The sequence below is a fragment of the Hypanus sabinus genome, chromosome 22 (assembly GCF_030144855.1).
Source record: "Hypanus sabinus isolate sHypSab1 chromosome 22, sHypSab1.hap1, whole genome shotgun sequence".
Classification (NCBI taxonomy): Eukaryota; Metazoa; Chordata; class Chondrichthyes; order Myliobatiformes; family Dasyatidae; genus Hypanus; species Hypanus sabinus.
Genome location: NC_082727.1, coordinates 27,003,993 through 27,023,198, shown reverse-complemented (window position 1 = coordinate 27,023,198; position 19,206 = coordinate 27,003,993). Strand labels below are relative to the sequence as shown.

Below are 19,206 nucleotides of genomic sequence, written 5' to 3'. Positions count from 1 at the left end.
TGAAAGGTGTTGCAGCAACAACTTGCACTCAACATCAATAAGACCAAACAGATTGTGAACTTCAGAAACGGTAAGATGAGGGCACATGCATTAGTCCTCCTGAGGGATCAAGAGTGAAAAGGGTGAACAATTTCAAGTTCCTGGGTATCAACATCTTTGAAAACTTAACCTGGTCCCAACATATTGATGCAGTAAAAGGAGGCCCCCTCGGCACCTATATTTCAATGGATGTTTGTGTAGAGATTTGGTATGTCACCGAAGACATTCACATTTCTAAAGATGCACTGTGTAGAGCATTCTGACCGGCTGCATCACCTTCTGGTATGCGGGGGGGGGGGGGGGCACTGCGTAGGATTGAAATGAGCTGTAGAGAGTTGTAAACTCAGCTCCATGCAACATGCTCAAAATGCTGGAGGAATTCAGCAAGTTGGGCAGCATCTATGGAAAAGAGTAAACAGTGGATGTTTCATGCTGAGACCTTTCAGTACGACTGGAGAAAAAGATGAGCAGTTGGAGCAAGAAGGTGAGGGGAGGGGAAGAATAAATACAAGGTGGTAGGTGATGGGTGGAACTGGGGGAGGGGTGAAGTAAAGAGCTGGGAAATGATAGGTGAAAGAGATAAAGGGTTGGAGAAGGGAGAATCTGATAGGAGAGGGTAGAAGACCATGGAAGAAAGGGAAGGGCGAGGAGCACCAGACTGAAGTGATGGTTAGGTAAGGAGATAAGGTGAGAGAGGAAAAGAGGAATGGTGAAGGTGGGGGGCAGTTATTGGAAGATCGAGAAATTGGTGTTCATGCCATCAAGCTGGAGGCCACCCAAACAGAATACAAGATGTTGCTCCTCCAATCTGAGTGTGGCTTCATCATGACAGTAGAGGAGGCCGTGGACATGTCGGAATGGGAAGTAGAATTGAAGTGGGTGGCCACTGGGAGATTCCACTTTTTCTGGAGGACGGAGCATGGGTGCTCAGCAATGCAGTCTCCCAGTCTACATTGGGTCTTGCCGATTATCCAGGAGGCCATACTGAAGCACCATTGTGTCAACTCCATCATGGGCACTAGCCTCCCCAGCATCCAGGACATCTTCAAGGAGTGCTGCCTCAAAAAAAAAGTGGCATCCATCATTAAGGACCTCATCACCCAGGACATCCACTCTTTTCATTGCTACCATCAGGAAGGAAGTACTGAAGCCTGAAGGCACACATTCAGATTCAGGAATAGCTTTTACCACTCACCCCCCCACCCCTCCCCTCTGCCATCAGATTTCTGAATGGACATTGAACCCATGAACACTACCTCACTGTTTTCTTTGTCTCTTTTTGTACTATTAATTTAATTTTAATAATGTATATATGTACTATAATTCAGTTTTTTTGTATTGCAATGTACTGCTGGCACTTAACAATAAATTTCATGGCATATGCCAGTGATATTAAACCTGATTCTGATCAAGACATCTTCCCTATCATTACCAGTCTCTTGAATAGGCCTCGTATGCATATGCTAAAGATGAAATTTTGATCTCCCAGCCTACCTTATCGTGGCCCATGCCCTTTATTTGTCTTTCACTGAACTTTCTCTGCAGATACAGCACTATATTTTGTAACACAAACTCGAGGAAATCCGGAGATGCTGGAAATTCAAGCAACACACACAAAATGCTGGTGGAATGCAGCAGGCCAGGCAGCATCTATAAGGAGAAGTACAGTCGACATTTCAGGCCGAGACCCTTCATCAGGATTAACAAAGAGTCTCGGCCTGAAACGTCGACTGTACTTCCTTTACATGCTGCCTGGCCTACTGCGTTCCACCAGCATTTTGTGTGTGTTACTATATTTTGTTTTCTTTTTACTATCTCATTGTACTTGTGTATGGATATGTACCCAATATCTTTGTCATGAATCTCATCAATATTTATTTCACTTTTACCTGTTGTTTCTCTCTGCGCCTTGTGGTGTATCGGGCAACAACCTTGTCGACAAGCTCGACGCTCAACCTAACATAGATAGAAAGCATACAAGGAGCTGGCCGAATTCAAACCCAGGATCATTTGCTTCAAAGTCCGGAGCAGATGCTGCTACACCACTGGCCGGCTTATTTACTTTTTAGTGGAGTATATATTTCCTGCATTTTTGATGTTTCCTTGCAATTTTTTCATTGGCCAATAGTTTTGTTCATCCTCCCAAATTTTATTTTCAGCCCCTCCAAATTGGTGTTGATGTATGATAAATTTCTAATAAGTTCCCAATAATAAGTCTTTATGGGACAGTTCAAGCTAGTGTAGAGAAATGGTGGCTAAACAATGATGGATTCTGTTTTCTGCACAGGAAGTTTTAAAATAAAGGACTGTTTTTTGGGAGAATGACTTACAAGAGTCAGAAACTAGAGAAGTTTACAGCTGTCATTATTTGCAAAGCGGCAGAGTTGACTGAATAGATTGTCTTTCTGCCTGAGAGGTAAATTGATATCTGTAGGTGGTGTAAAACTGCTCCTGTATGACAATCAAAGATTTTGCTGCTTCATGCTTATGAAAGGTTTGGGTTTGAAATTTACCTCTTAGATATGCACATAAACATGAAAGTATGTTTAATGTGATGTGTAAATTGTAATAGTAGCATTGTTTTTTTTCTTAACAGTCTTGTGTTTGGAACCTTGTATCCTGCTTATTATTCGTACAAAGCTGTGAAAACCAAAAATGTGAAGGAATATGTAAGTACCTTTTCCACTTGATTATCATTGCTTTGCTGCAAAAATACATTGAAAATACTTTTGTACTCCATCTGTCTGTCACTCCTGCCCTCCTTTTTTGTGGTATGTAGTTGAACTTGAGCGTGCAAACTTGGCATTGGGAATTTGTGCATGTTAAGGAATTTTCAGAATGTTTCCACTGAACAGTTAATTTTTAACACCAGCATTTTCTGCATGTCAACGTGTCAGCTATTTCAGCTCTGGCAAATTGGACAGAAATGCATGCTGTCAATGACAGTAAGGTGTCATAGTTCCTCTCTGGCTCTTATAATCATGAGCTAATAGCAGTAAGCACTTCCAAGCTAGTAAATAATGGTTTGCTATAAAAGTGGGTGAAAAGGGAATGTCACTATTGTTGTTGGACTGCTCTTTTACATCTGGGGTTAAACTTTTTATTTGAAATGAATGTACTTAATTGTATGGAAAAGAAACTGCAGATGCCAGGAATCCAAAAGAAAAGGAGAGTGCTGGAATGTGTTCAGCAAATCAGGCACCATCAGTGGAGAGAGAAGCAGTCTAATTTCAGTCAAGAATGCTTAATCAGAGTAGGGGAAAGTGAGAAGACCATTGTGTTTTAGGTTAGATAGGAGTTGGAGAGGATATCTGAAGGGGTGCTGACTGAGGTCATCAGCATAATAAAAATTGCTTTAAACTCAGTCAGCTGGAACAGTGATTGTGATTGAAACAAAGATACAAATATGATTAATACTTGGGAGAGCTTGTTGTTGATTTTGGTGCCTGATCAAGGAAAGGTTCCAGTCCTGAGAGCAGAATTTTAACATGACCATACTAAGTGAATAGAATATGAAAGGAGCAGAGAAGTAAGATCCCTCTAAAGCAACTAGTTGCATTTTTAAGCCACTTTTCCATTGAAGAAACTAAATATAAAAACCTGTAAATGATAACCAATAAAATAGGGAAACTTTTTCCATGAAAATGAACCTTGGTTCATTTTCATTACAGTTTAATGCAAAGTTATGTTAGATCATTCAATGTGAATAAATGTGAAGTTATCCACTTTGGAAGCAGGAACAAGAGGGCAGAGTATTGTCTGAATGGTGTAGAGTTAGGTAAGGGAGAAATGCAAAGAGACCTAGGAGTCCTAGTTCATCAGTCAATGAAGGTGAATGAGCAAGTGCAACAGGCAGTGAAGAGGGCAAATGGAATGTTGGCCTTTATTACAAGGGGAATTGAGTACAAGAGCAAGGATGTCCTTTTGCATTTGTACAGGGCCCTGGTGAGACCACACCTGGAATATTGTGTACAGTTTTGTTCTCCAGGTTTAAGGAAAGACATTCTGGCAATTGAGGAAGTGCAGCGTAGATTCACTAGGTTGATTCCTGGGATGGCAGGGCTGTCTTACGCAGAGAGATTGGAGAGATTGGGCTTGTACACACTGGAGTTGAGGAGATTGAGAGGAGATCTGATTGAAACGTTTAAGATAATTAAAGGATTTGATAGGATTGAGGCAGGAAATATGTTCCAGATGTTGGGAGAGTCCAGTACCAGAGGGCATGGATTGAGAATAAGAGGTCAGTTATTTAAAACAGAGTTGAGGAAAAACTTCTTCTCCCAGAGAGTTGTGGAGGTGTGGAATGCACTGCTTCGGAAGACGGTGGAGGCCAATTCTCTGGATGCTTTCAAGGAGGAGCTAGATAGATATCTGATGGATAGGGGAATCAAGGGATATGGGGACAAGGCAGGGACTGGGTATTGATAGTGAATGATCAGCCATGATCTCAGAATGGCGGTGCAGACTCGAGGGGCCGAATGGTCTACTTCTGCACCTTTTGTCTATTGTCTATCATCAACCTGAAATGTTTAGCTCTGTTTCTTTCTCCATAGATGCTGTCTGAAGTGCTGAGTATTTCTGCATTTTCTGTTTCAATTCAGTCCTTCCAGCAGATTCTCTGGCAAGTAAGGTTATAATATGACTATTCCAGAGCCGAGGTTACAGTGATGGTTGAGTATTCATGGAGTCCTATAAAGATAGCACAATCTCTGCTTTCTCTGGGAAATTTTCCCATTGAAACTGCCAGTCTAACTTGGTGCAGATACAGGTGTTCAATTGGGACGACCGCTGATAACAGGCATTGAACTGAACTGAACTGAACTCTTTCATCTTGTGTTTTACACTCTGTTTTCGCTTGTTCGTTCTTGTTGCAATTTGTACGATTTATTTATTGCGCATGGGGGGGATGATCTTGTTGCTCTTTGTATGATTTGTTTCATTTGTGTGTGTGTGTGGGGGGGGTGGTATTTTTTCTTGAACAGGTTCCATGGTTTTCTTTGTTTCCTGGTTGGCTGTAGGAGGATGAATCTCAGGATTGTATACTGCATACATACCTGTACTTTGAATCCTTTGAAATATATGAAAAGCTGATGGGGTGGAAGGCAAGAAGAGGATTTTTATTTGATTTAATTATCACTGTTTTAATTGTTTATAACTTTTTGAACTTGATTTCAATTTTAACTTAAAAATGTTTTAAAAGTTAAAACTTATTTCTTAAATGCTCCCAGTTGATTTTGACATTCACAAACCTTCAGTAACTAACTGCTTTGACAGCTGTTGAGCCTAGGGGTTGATTGTTACCTGTTGTTAAAACCAATGAATTGCTTGGCCAGGGACATACATTGGGAGAGTTACTGCACTGTATTGCTCTGGGCTGTGGCAATGAGCTGGGAACCCCAGCTGGCTTGTCTGGATTCAGGCGTCATATTCTGAAAATAAGAGATCAACCTTTCAGGGTAGAGATGAAATGAATTTGTTTTACACAGGGGAGTGAGTGAACCCTTAGAATTCTCTAACCAAGGGGACTTTAAAGGCTCCTGATGAAGGGTTTCAGCCTGAAACATCGTTATTACCTCCTCCCATAGATGCTGTCTGGCCTGCTGAGTTCTGCCAGCATTTTGTGATTTTTATTTTATTTAAAGGCTCAGTCATTGAATATATACCAAATGGAGATTGGTAGATGTTTGGATATCAGACATGTGGTGTCAGTGCAAGAAAATGATTAATCCTTGCCCTGTTTAATAGCAGAGTGGGCATGAATGGCCAAATGGTTTCCTTCTGTTTGCTTCACATTGCATGCAGTTGGTCTGAGCTGGTGAACGCAGTATTAACATTTAGACATCCAGAAAGATAGTATCCCGAAATTCCTGTCAGTCATTTTAAAAGTGTTTTTGTTTGCTTTTTGATAATTCCCTTGCAATCATGCTGTGTGTGGGTGGTCCCTGCAAAATTATCAACATACAAAGGGTGATTGATAAGTTTGTGGCCTAAGATAGGAGGGGAAAACCTAGCACATTTATTTTTCAACATAGTTCCCTCTGACATTTACACATTTAGTCCAGTGGTTATGGAGCATACGGATCTTGGACCTCCAGAAAGTGTCCACAGCAGGGATGATTGATAAGTTTGTGGCCTGAGGTAAAAGGAGAGGAGTTATTCAGCTCTCGTTGCATGCACGTGCAGTTCAACTCTTTGAGTGATTATGCAGGAAGTTTGAAGTTAATAACTCATCTCCTTCTACCTTAGGCCACAAACCTATCAATCACCCTTGCTGTGGACCACTTCTGGAGGTCTAAGACTCCACCTTCTATAAAGAAGGGATCCGTATGCTCCACAACTGCTGGACTAAGTGTGTATATGTAGGAGGGGACTATGTTGAAAAATAAATGTGCTAGGGTTTTCTAAAATTGACTCCTTCTACCTAGGCCATGAACTTATCAATCACCCCTCGTATAACCAGGGATGTCTTAACAGTATAAACTGCCCAGAGAAAAACAGTGGTGCAATTGTCAAAGGCTGTGTCTTTTTGTTTGTCTAGCAACAGAAATAAAACACAAATATAAAAAAAACAGCAGCTTCTTGTTAACAGAAATAATACCCTTGCAAGTCAAAACAGAAAAATTGCATCACTCTGATCTCTGAGACAGACCTATGGGATTGTCTTACACTTGGAATTAATTAAGATTTGGCTTTGAGTTCAACAGATGTTAGTTACTTATTCATGGCTGTTCCTTGGGATTGCCTGTGCTTTTGTAAAGAGGCGCTGTTTTTAACCTTGGAGTTGATCTGATGAAGGCTAAAGTAAGTTTAATTTAGATTTTCCAATGTTGATTTTTGGCATTCTGCTAGGAAGTTGTTCTTGTGAGCTGTGCCAAGACAGCCAAACTAAAAAGTTTGTTCAAGATGCTATAATTTTCATTGTTATGCAAGTTGTTATACCACAGTGCTAAATGTGATTATGCCTTGTAAGTAAGTTGTTTTCCTGCAGCTGTCCAGTAAATCCTCTTCACTTTGTGTAGCTCACCCATTTATTTGAGGTGGTGGCAATTCATAGTTTAAGGCCAAATCGGGTTTTAGAGCCACACAAACCACACTAATGTTTGGAAAACTTTCAAATCTTGCTTGGTCTGTAGTTCTCATGGTGTTAATGGTAAGTAAACTCCCATAAATTTCAAGGTGTTCTGCAAAAGTATTTTTTCCCTCCAACATGTTCATTTAGCATAACATAGCTTCTATACACATTTCATGTCACTGAATTGAATGGCATAGAAACAGGACATCTGGCCCAATTCATCCATGGCGCCGACTTGTGCTAATCCCAGACATCCCACCCTGCAAAAATTCATTTCAGGAGGTAGCACCACCACCCCCTCCCACCCCCGGTCGACCTCCAAGGGTGTATGTATACAGGACATTTGATTATGAAAGAACACAGCAATTTATTTGATCACATATTGAAACTGCACACGTGTGTGTGTGTATTTATTTATTTTTATTCCTTGCTGAGTATTTTGTTGACAGTCTCAATGCTAATAGCTAGATGCTAATGCAAATAGCTTTTCTATTTCTTCTTAAAACTTTCCTTATACTGTGATGTGACTTGCTTGGCAGATTTGAGCATTTTGCCAGAAGTCTCAACCTCCTAGCAGTCTGTGCCAATGAATTTGTTAATTTTGCAAGACATCAGATTCACATGCTGAATGTCCTTTCTACATCACAATTAGAATTTGGCAGCACTAAAAGCAGCTTCATCAACTGGCAGAGCTCTTTGAATCTCAACTGCCCTGTGCTCACAGATTTTACTTTGGACAGCTTCCCCCAGAACTCATCAACAGGCAAACTTTTGTAGTTTGGCACCAGTCCTTCAAGGTTAGTTGAGACATAATCTAGCACTTCCAAGTGGAGCTGTTCTCTTGCATCTGCCTTGATCACATTTGGAAATCTCTCTGCTAATGAACGAATGACACCTGTTAAATTCACCTCAACATGTCTTTTAGTCATTTAACCCTCATGGGCAACAGACATTGCAGCAAGCAACACTGTCATTATTTTTGACCCCTGTTAGGTAGGGGTATACTTTAGTGTAGTCTGGGGTGAAGTACGTTTTTTTTTGGAACATTCTGCCATGGCGCTGCAGGACTGAACTGATGGGCAGTGTGAGAGAGAGCGCGCGAGAGAGAGAGAGAGAGAGGTTGACTGTAAAGCCTGCCAGGGAAAACTGATAGAGCATCCTGATTGGTCTCTCTTCGTGCTAAGTAGACCTATCTGTCACTCTCTCTGTCTCTCCCCCTCTCCCTCTCCCCACATGCCCCCCACACCCCTCTCTTGCTCACTCACTCAAAAAAAGAAAATCGATTTCTGGGATATTGTATATAATTTGGGGGCGTCCGGGAGACTCCCGGAACTTCCGGGAGAGGTGGGATGTCTGTAATCCCATACCCATATCCCTGTACTCCTTTCCTACTCCTATCTATCCAACTGACATTTCAACACCATAACTCTATTTGTTTCTACCACCACCTCTGGCAGCTTATTCCATGGAACCACCATCCTCTGTGGGAAAAATTTCCCCCTTAGATCTCCTTTAAAAAATCTCGCCTCTTACTTTATACTTGTGTGCTCAAGGGTAGAGTCATCCACCCTAGGAAAAAGCTATCTACTTTACTGTCCCTCATATCTTGAAGATCACACCTCAGCCTCTTGTGAGAGTAAACCCAGAGACTAAATCCATCATATTCAATTTCTCCTTATAACCACATCCTTCCATTCCATGTAAAGTCCCAGTGAATCCTTTCTATTACTACCCCATTCTTCCTGTAGTATGGTGACTAGAACTGTACCTATATTTTACACAAATGCAACATGACATCCTGCCTCTGTAAAGGAAAGCTTACTGAAATACCGTTTTCAATTTCCTACCCACTTGTGTTGTAATTTTCAGGGAGCGTGAATTGGCACCCCAATGACCCTCTGTATGTTAGCCCTTCTGAGGTGATTGCCATGACCTCTACATGTCCTATCGAAATTTGAACTTGTACCTTGCACTTATCTGAATTAACTTCCATCTATCACTGCTCAGCCCAACTTTTCAACTGAACTATGTCCCTCTGTATCCTTTCACAAGTGTTTACTCTCTATTACTCATAATTTTTGTGTCATCAGGAACTGATTTATTTACACCTCATCCAAGGTATTTATAGCCATGACAACTAATAACAGTCTCAGCACTGATCTCTGCATTCAGCAAAACACTATGCTTTGCCTTCTATGACCAAGCCAACTTTGCCAAGACACCCCAAAATTAGATGTACTGTAGCCTTTTGGACCAGAATCGGGTTTATTATCACTAATGTGCCAAGTCAAATAAGTGGCTGCAGATTCAATTTTTACGCCCCTTTATATCCATTTCATGTATGCCAGGAAAGAACAAGTTGAGAAGTAGGTGAAGAGCTACGAGTGGAGCGAAAGAAGCTGTTCAAGGCATCCAGGAAAAGTTTCTAACTGAGCATAAGGGCCATACCAATCTAAAGCCAGTGGGATGTGCTGCACATGAGCATTTGCAAATTTACATGGGTTTTCAATAACCTCAGTGAAATGGTGGTTAAAAAGATGCATGGAAGCACTCCTTGGAGAAAGCTAAGAGGAAATGAGTGCTTTCGCTAGTCTCACACTTTGAAACACAAAAATACAACTGCAGATCCTGTGGATCAAAGAATACGTACACAACGCTGGAAGAACTCAGCAGGTCAGGCAGCATCCGTGAGAAAAGAGTAGCCAAAGTTTCAGGCTGAGACCCTTCATCAGGAATGGGGGCGGAAAAGAGGGCCGAAGCCCAGTAATAGAGATAGGGGAGGGGGAAGAGCTAGAGGCGTCAGGTGGAGAACCAATCAGAGGAAGGATAAAGCGGGGAGGGGATAAGCATGAAAGAACTGTAGAGGTAAAGGAGCAGAAAGTTGAAAGGGGAGAGAGGCAGAGAGGGACCAAGGATAGGGGGAGGGAATTACCGGAAATTGGAGAATTCAATGTTCATACTACCAGGCTGGAGGCTACCCAGACGGTAGATGAGGTGTTGCTCCTCCAACCTGAGCTTGGCCTCATCATGGCAGTAGAGGAGGCCATGTATGGACATATCTAGATGGGAATGAGAGGCAGAGTTGAAGTGGGTGGCAACTGCGAACTCCTGTCTATTGTGACGGACGGAGCGGAGGTGCTCGACGAAGTGGTCCCCCAATCTGCGTCGGGTCTCGCCGATGTAGAGGAGGCCGCACTGAGAGCACTGGATGCAATAGACAACTCCAGCAGACTTGCAGGTGAAGTGTTGCCTCACCTGGAAGGACTGCCTGGGGCCCAGAATGGTGGTAAGGGGGGAGGTGTGGGAACAGGTGTAGCATTTGTGCTTACAGGGATAAGTGCCAGGTGGGAGTTCTGTGGAGAGGGACGTGTGGACCAGGTAGTCGCGGAGGGAACGATCTCTGCGAAAAGCTGAGAGGGGTAGGGAGGGAAAGATGTGCTTGGTGGTGGGATCCTGTTGAAGGTGGCGGAAGTTGCGGGGGATAATGTGTTGGATCCGGAGGCTGGTGGGGTGGTAGGTGAGGACAAGGGGAACCCTGTCCCTGTTGTGGTGACGGGAGGATGGGTTAAGGGCTGAAGTGCGGGTGGTGGAGGAGATGTGGGTGAGGGCATCTTTGATGACGCCAGAAGGGAAACCATGATCCTGAAAGAAAGGACATTTGAGAAGTCCTGGAATGGAAAGCCTCATCCTGGGAGCAGATGCGGCAGAGACGGAGGAACTGGAAATAGGGAATGGCATTTTTGCATTGGGCAGGATATTGGTTTACCTTGGGTTCAGGTGTAACCCGGCCCATTTTTAAAAAATGAGATCATACCATCCCGAGAAGAAATCCCAATGATCCAGAAATCTGAAACCCTGTCCCCTGCACCAACTTCTCAACCACACTTTCATTCCTACTCTGACTCGTGTGTGGCCTAGGTAGTAATCCAGAGATTACTACCCTTTAGGTCTGCTTTTCAGATTTCTACATAACTCTTTGTACTCTCTCTTCTGGACCTCCTTGCTTTTCCTACCTATTCATTGGTACCAATATGTACCACGACGTGCGGCTGCTCATTCTCCTTCTTTAGTGAGACATCACTAATAATGAAGCGGTCGGGGCTTCATTCAGTTCAGACTCTCTCCACCTACATCCAGGATACATCCCATGCCCTTCACCCCTTCAATAACTTCCAATTCCCTGGCCCTGACCGCTTCATTTTTACCATGGATGTTCAATCCTTATACACCTCCATCCCCCATCAAGAAGGCCTCAAAGCCCTCCACTACTTTTTGGATAACAGACCTCACCAGTTCCCCAGCACCACCACACTTCTCTGGTTGGGGGAGCTTGTTCTAATTCTCAGTAACTTCTCCTTTGGTTCTTCCTACTTACTCCAGATCAAGGGCGTAGCCATGGGAACTCGCATGGGCCCCAGCTATGCCTGCCTCTTTGTGGGTTATGTGGAACAGTCTATGCTCCAAATCTATACTGGCACCACTCCCCAACTTTTCCTCCGCTACATCGACGACTACATTGGTGCTGCTTCCTGCACCCATGCTGAGCTCGTCAATTTCATCAGCTTTGCTTCTAACTTTCACCCAGCCCTTAAATTCACTTGGTCCATCTCAGACACTTCCCTTTCTCAATCTCTTGGTCTCAATCTCTGGGGATAGACTGTCCACTGACATCTTCTACAAACCTACTGACTCCCATAACTATCTTGACTATACTTCTTCCCGCCCTGCCCAATGCAAAAATGCCATTCCTTATTCCCAGTGTCTCCGCCGCATCTGCTCCCAGGATGAGGCTTTCCGTTCCAGGACTTCTCAAATGTCCTCTTTCTTTCAGGATCGTGGTTTCCCTTCTGGCGTTATCAAAGATGCCCTCACCCGCATCTCCTCCACCACCCGCACTTCAGCCCTTAACCCATCCTCCCGTCACCACAACAGGGACAGGGTTCCCCTTGTCCTCACCTACCACCCCACCAGCCTCCGGATCCAACACATTATCCCCTGCAACTTCCGCCACCTTCAACAGGACCCCACCACCCAGCACATCTTTCCCTCCCTACCCCTCTCAGCTTTTCAAACGGATCGTTCCTTCCGCGACTGCCTGGTCCACACGTCCCTCCCCACAGAACTCCCACCCGGCACTTATCCCTGTAAGTACAAATGCCACACCTGTCCCCACACCTCCTCCTTTACCACAATTCTGGGCCCCAGACAGTCCTTCCAGATGAGGCAACACTTCACCTGCAAGTCTGCTGGAGTTGTCTCTTGCATCCGGTGCTCTTGGTACGGCCTCCTCTACATCGGCGAGACCCGATGCAGATTGGGGGATTGCTTCATCGAGCACCTCCGCTCCATCCGTCACAATAGACAGGAGTTCCCAGTTGCCACCCACTTCAACTCTGCCTCTCATTTCCATCTAGATATGTTCATACATGGTCTCCTCTACTGTCATGATGAGGCCAAACTCAGGTTGGAGGAGGAACACCTCATCTACCGTCTGGGTAGCCTCCAGCCTGGTGGTATGAACATTGAATTCTCCAATTTCCAGTAATTCCCTCCCCCTCCCCCATACTAGGTCCCTCTCTGCCTCTCACCCCTTTCAACTTTCTACTCCTTTACCTCCACAGTTCTTTCATGCTTATCCCCTCCCCCCTGATCCTTCCTCTGATTGGTTCTCCACCTGGCACCTCTAGCCCTTCCCCCTTCCCTATCTCTATTACTGGGCTTCGGCCCTCTTTTCCACCCCCATTCCTGATGAAGGGTCTCAGCCCAAATCGTTGGCTACTCTTTTCTCATGGATGCTGCCTGACCTGCTGAGTTTGTCCAGCGTCGTGGTATTCTTTCACACTTTGAGTTGTTACTGTTGCATGCTTGAAGGAATTGAGGTTATGGGTGGTGGATTGCTGAGTAAGTGGAGGCCTTGGGTCAGGCATATGCTTATTCTTAAACTATTGTACAACCTAGTAATGGAGCATAAAATAGTCTTCCATATTGCATGGCTTGTGTGTTTTAAAAATATTTTATTCACAGAATATAGATATTGTTGGCATTGTCCATCTCTGATTGGTCCAGAACTCAAAATGCAGGGAGGTATTATCTACGTCTGTGGATCTGTAGGTGTAATTAGGTCAGACCTGTGTGAAGGTAGATTTTCCTTCTCTGGAGAATGTTGGTGAACCAAAAACAGTAATTTTATAGCAGTCCATGGTTTTACTGTTGCTGTTATTGGAATTAGCACTTTTTACTATTCCAGATTTAAATTTTATTTTGTTACTTGAATTTAAATTCATCCATTGCCATTCTAGAATTCACAAGCACCATCTCATAAAATGGTCCTGAAGTCTGGCTATTGATCCAGTAATATTGCTCTTCAGATATGTATTTATAATAAGTTACACTGTCTTGCAAACTGAAATAATTGTTTTGTGAGACCTGTAATCTTTGAGGTGGCAAGGAAAGGGTGGGTTTAATCTCTGACAATCCATCAGTACTGTACAGGTGCATCTATCCAGGTTGTGTCAACAGATTTCTATAGCAGAATCTAAAATTGTGTATCTCCTGTGATTCTGTCAAATTCTCCTGTCAAGTTTGAGCAAGACTGTCAACTAGTTGAGTGCTAAATTCTGTGAAGATTTGAAGCTTGTGCTTTTAAAACCAAGTGTAAAATGTATTAATTCAGGACTGAGACTTGGTTGTGTGGGAGGGGATGTTGTGGTCAATTAGCCGAAAGCCAGTAAAAAAAAATGCAGCAGATAAAATGAGAATTTTTGTTTTGGTGCCCTTTTTTAATTAAGTATTTAGTTTCCTCTGGATAATTTATACCATTGTTGAAAGTGGTTCAGTTACAGGGTCTCTGACTACAGCAGCCCCCCCCCCCACCCCACCCCAGTGGCATACAGTACATATAAAAAGTTTTCACCCACCCCTGGAAGTTTTCAGTGTTTTACAACATTGAATCATAGTGAATTTAATTTGGCTTCTGTGACACTGATCAACCATAAAAGACTTTAATGTCAAAGTGAAAACAGATCTCTACAAATTTAACTAAGTTAATTATGGATTTAAAACACAAAATAATTGATTGTATAAGTATTCACCCCCTTCAAGTCAGTATTTAGGAGATGCACTTTTGGCGGCAATTATAGCCTCGAGTCTGTGTGGTTAGATTTCTATCAACTTTGCACATCTGGATGCAACAATTTTCCCCCATTCTTTGTTACAAAACTGCTCAAGTTCTGTCAGATTGCTTGGGGATCGTGAGTGAATAGCACTTTTCAACTCCAGCCACAAATTCTCAATTGGACTGAGGTCGGAGGTCTGGACTCTGACTTGGCCACTTGAGGACATTAACTTTGTTGTTTTTAAGCCATTCCTGTGTAGCTTTGGCTTTATGCTTGGGGTTATTGTCTTGCTGGGAAAATAAGTCTTCCCCCAAGTTTCAGTTCTCTTGCAGACTGCATCAGTTTTTCCCCCCAGGACTTCCCTGTATTTTGCTGTATTCATTTTACCTCCTACCTTCACAAGCCTTCCAGGGCCTGCCGCAGTGAAGCATCCCCACAGCATGATGAAGCCACCGCCATACTTCACTGTAGGGATGGGACATTTTTGATGTGTGGTGTTTGACTTGCGCCAAACATGGCGTTTAGTCCGGACAAAAAGCTCAATTTTGGTTTGATCAGACTATAGGACCATCTTCCAGCTGACTTCAGAATTTCCCACATGCCTTATGGCAAACTCTAGCTGAGCCTGTGATTATTTTTTTTCCAGTAGTGGCTTTTTCTATGCCACTGTCCCACAAAGCTGCGACAGGTGAAACACTGGGGCAACAGTTGTTGTATGTGCAATCTCTCATCTCAGCTACTGAAGCTTGTAACTCCTCCAGAGTTGTCATAGGTCTCTTGCTGGCCTCCCTCGCTAGACCTCTTCTTGCACAGCCATTCAGCTTTTGAGGACAGCCAGCTGCAGGCAGATTTACAGCTTGGCCATATTCTTTCCATTTCTTGCTGATTGACTTAAAGGTTATTCAGTGACTTGGAAATTTTCTTGCATCCATCTTCTGACTTATGCTGTTCAATATTAATAACCTTTTTGCAGAGTTGCTTGGAGTGCTGTTCTAGTTTTTGACAGGATACTGACTCACCAGCAATTGGACTTTCTGGATCATTTTTACTACAATCAATTGAAACATCGTGACTGCACACAGGTCTCCATTTAACTAATTATGTGACTTCTAAAACCAGTTGGCTGCACCAGTGATAATTTGGTATCTCGTATTAAGGGTGAATACTTATGCAATCAATTTTGTGTTTTATATTTGTAATTAATTTAGATCACTTTGAAGAGATCTGTTTTCACTTTGAGAGGAAAGGGTCTTTTTCTGTTGACTAGTGTCAAAAAAGCCAAATTAAATCACTGTTCATGTTGTAAAACTATAGAACGTGAAAACTTCTGGGGGGTGAATACTTTTTATAGGCACTGTAAATTCCATGGGTTCACCACACTCTGAATGAAGACATTTCTGCATATCTCTGTTCTAAATTTCCTTCTGTGTAACTTGTGATTGTGACCCTTGTGACCTCTCATTCTAGACATCCCAGTTGGGGGAAACATTCCCAGCCCTGGTGTGGAATTTTTGCTGTTGAATGAGAGAAAGCCAAGGTTGGAAAATAATCACATTTAAATTATAGACTTGGCTGATAAGCATCAGTCTTTGTATTTCCTCCTAAATCAACTCTGACATTCTCCACATCATCATAAACAGTCTGTGAATCCAAGCAGTATTTTGGGAAGGTTTAGTCTCCCAAAAGGTATTTATATACTTAACACATTTTCTTGCCATATTCCTGTTTCCTGAACATAGTAGGAATTAAGGAAGTTTATTGATCTTGAATATAATCACTGACTAAGCTATCGTTAGCCACCTTGGGTAGGGAATTCTTAAAAGTTCAGCACCTGCTGAATGCAGGAAATTCCCCTCATTTTAATGTTAAATAGGTTGCCACTTATTTTGAATCTGTGATCACATGTTTGGATCAGTCAGAGAAGATCGTCTGCACATCTACCCTGACAAATAAGTTCAACCTCCCAAACCCAAAGTTTTTGGCACTCCTGATGTGACTCTTTTAACTGAACATATAGCAATGGTTGGAGAAGAAAAGCGTACATAAGGGGATAATGATAGTCCTGGCTTCTTTCAAACAGATACTGGTTTTTTGATTCTGTCTGTACATTGAAATATAAGAAGAGCCTTGTTCAGCCATCTCATGGCAGCCAGATGGAGCCGGCAGTATAATTACGCATACAGTTGTGCTCAGTCTCAAAATAAGCACGGTTGCTGAACCATATCATTAGAATAATAGCAGCATGTGAGAAATGGTCAGGTTGATTAAAGTCATTTAAATTACAACCTATCATAACAGCAATTTTGAAATGACATCCACTCATTTTATTTTGTGTACTCAAGTTATATTTAAATTGCTTAGATTTAATTGTTATATATCCTTTAAATTTTTAAAGAAACTGTTACATTTTGGTTGATTTTAAAATACGTGGAGATTGCTGCAGAGTTTGTTCAGTGTACTTTGGGCAATGTAGTAATTTGACCTGAGAAAATTATGAATTCCAGTTTGTAAGTAGCTTGGAACTTGGTTAAACAAGTCACCATTTTTCTGTAACACACACAAAATGCTGGTGGAACGCAGCAGGCCAGGCAGCATCTATAAGGAGAAGCACTGTCGACATTTCAGGCCGAGACCCTTCGTCAGGACTAACTGAAAGGAAAGATAGTAAGAGATTTGAAAGATATCCAAAATGATAGAAGACTAGAGGGGGTGGGGTGAAGCTGACAGCTGGAAAGGTGATTGGCAAAAGGAATACAGAGCTGGAGAAGGGAAAGGATCATGGGATGGGAGGACTAGGGAGAAAGAAAGGGGGAGGGGAGCACCAGAGGGAGATGGAGAACAGGCAGAGTGATGGGCAGAGAGAGAGAGAGAGGAAAAAAGCAGGAAAAAAACTAAATATATCAGGGATGGAGTAAGAAGGGGAGGAGGGGCATTAATGGAAGTTAGAGAAGTCAACGTTCATGCCATCAGGTTGGAGGCTACCCAGTCGGTATATAAGATGTTGTTCCTCAAATATAATGTGGTGTTCAGTGAAACGGTCTCCCAGTCTGCGAAGGGTCTCACCAATATATAAAAGGCCACATCGGGAGCACTGGACGCAGTATACCACACCAGCCGACTCACAGGTGAAGTGTTGCCTTGTCTGGGGACCGTTTCACTGAACACCTACACTCTGTCAGCCAGAGAAAACAGGATCTCCCAGTGGCCACACATTTTAATTCCACGTCCCATTCCCATTCTGATATGTCTATTCATGGCCTCCTCTACTGTTGAGATGAAGCCACACTCAGTTTGGAGGAACAACACCTTATATACCGGCTGGATAGCCTCCAACCTGATGGCATGAACACTGACTCCTCTAACTTCTGTTAATGCCCCTCCTCCCCTTCTTAACCCATCCCTGATATATTTAGTTCTTTTCCCCCTCTTTTTTTTCTCTCTCTCTGCCCATCACTCTGCCTGTTCTCCCTCTGGTACTCCTCTCCCCCTTTCTTTCTCCCTAGGCCTCCCATCCCATGATCCTTTCCCTTCTCCAGCTCTGTATCCCTTTTGCCAATCACCTTTCCGGCTCTCAGCTTCACCCCACCCCCTCAGGTCTATCATTTCGGGTTTCCCCCTCCCCCCTCCTTTCAAATCTCTTACTATCTTTCCTTTCAGTTAGTCCTGACGAAGGGTCTCGGCCCGAAATGTCGACAGCACTTCTCCCTATAGATGCTGCCTGGCCTGCTGTGTTCCACCAGCATTTTGTGTGTGTTGCTTGAATTTCCAGCATCTGCAGATTTCCTCGTGTTTACCATTTTTCTATGAATTTAATCAAATCATGAATGGACACCATTAAAATAATGCAGTTCCTTATTTACTTGACAGGTGTACCTAGAAATACTGATACTGAATTTCCGTTCCCGTTCGTTTGGTCACTATACAGTGTAGATAATAGGTTTACAGTGCCATGAAAAATAATTCAGCTCTCACCGCATTGTTCATATGAAAATGTTACCACTTGGGATTTGATCGATTTAACGGAGAATTTTAACGTGATCACATGCTCATTTGTTTTACAGTAGAACTCAAAAAGCAGGGAAAATTGTAAAACATGAAAAATTAAAAATTCAAAAACTGTAATGTCAGCAGTTCAAAAGTATTCATCTCCCTTTGCTCAGCACTTAGTTGAACCACCTTTCATGGCTTTTACAGCCAGGAGTCCTATTTGGATAAGTTTCTACTTGTTTTGCAGAACATGATGGAGCAAGATTTGACCATTCTTCCTTGCAAAATTGCTCAAGCTGCGCCAGGTTAGTTGGGAGTGGTGATGGACAGCAATCTTGAGGTTTTGCCAGAGATGTTCAGTCAGGCTTAGGTCAGGACTCTTGACTGGGCCACTCAAGGACATGAATATTTTTTCATTTGAAACCACTCCATGGTTGCTCTGAACGTTGCTAGACCCACAAATGTCCTGCTGAAAGACCAGCTTTCAGGTTTTTATTCAGCATCTCTCTGTACTTAGCAGCATTGATCTTCCCATCAATCCTGACCAGATTTCTGGTCCCTGCTGCTGAAAAGCATCCCCATGGCATGATGCTACCTCCGCCATACTTACAATAAGGGACAGTGTTAGCTGGCTGATGTGTAGTATTAGATTTGTGCCACACATACTGCTAGTATTGAAGCCAAAAAGTTACACTTTAGCCTCATCCAACCTCAAGATTTTCTTGCACATCTTTATAATATCTTCTAGGTGATGCTATTCAGAGTCTTTTTCTAAGCTTTTTTTAAGCCAGAGATTTTTTTTTCGTGCCACTATTCCATTTAATACTCTTGTGCAAGGCCTTGAAGATTGTGGATCCATGGACATCATCCCCATTTGAGGCACTGACTCTGCAGTTCACTCAGTGATAGTTGGTGTCACAGTAGCCGCTCTTGTCATTCTTCTGTAACTAAGTTTAGAGAGACAGCTTGACTTCGGCAGTGTGGCTGTGGTTT

At 42.9% G+C, this 19,206-nt stretch overlaps 1 protein-coding gene across 2 annotated transcripts in view; it reads left to right on the top strand.

Annotated features, from left to right (window-relative positions):
• The window catches only part of reep3b (receptor accessory protein 3b), a 72,284-nt gene that overhangs the window by 37,623 nt on the left and 15,455 nt on the right, over positions 1-19,206 (top strand). The window contains exons 2-3 of one of the 2 annotated variants that reach the window (XM_059947349.1): positions 2,636-2,708; positions 4,593-4,664. In XM_059947349.1, coding sequence (XP_059803332.1) covers positions 2,636-2,708; positions 4,593-4,664 — 145 coding nt within the window. The remainder of the gene's footprint in view (positions 1-2,635; positions 2,709-4,592; positions 4,665-19,206) is intronic. The other variant, XM_059947350.1, reaches the window with a different exon arrangement.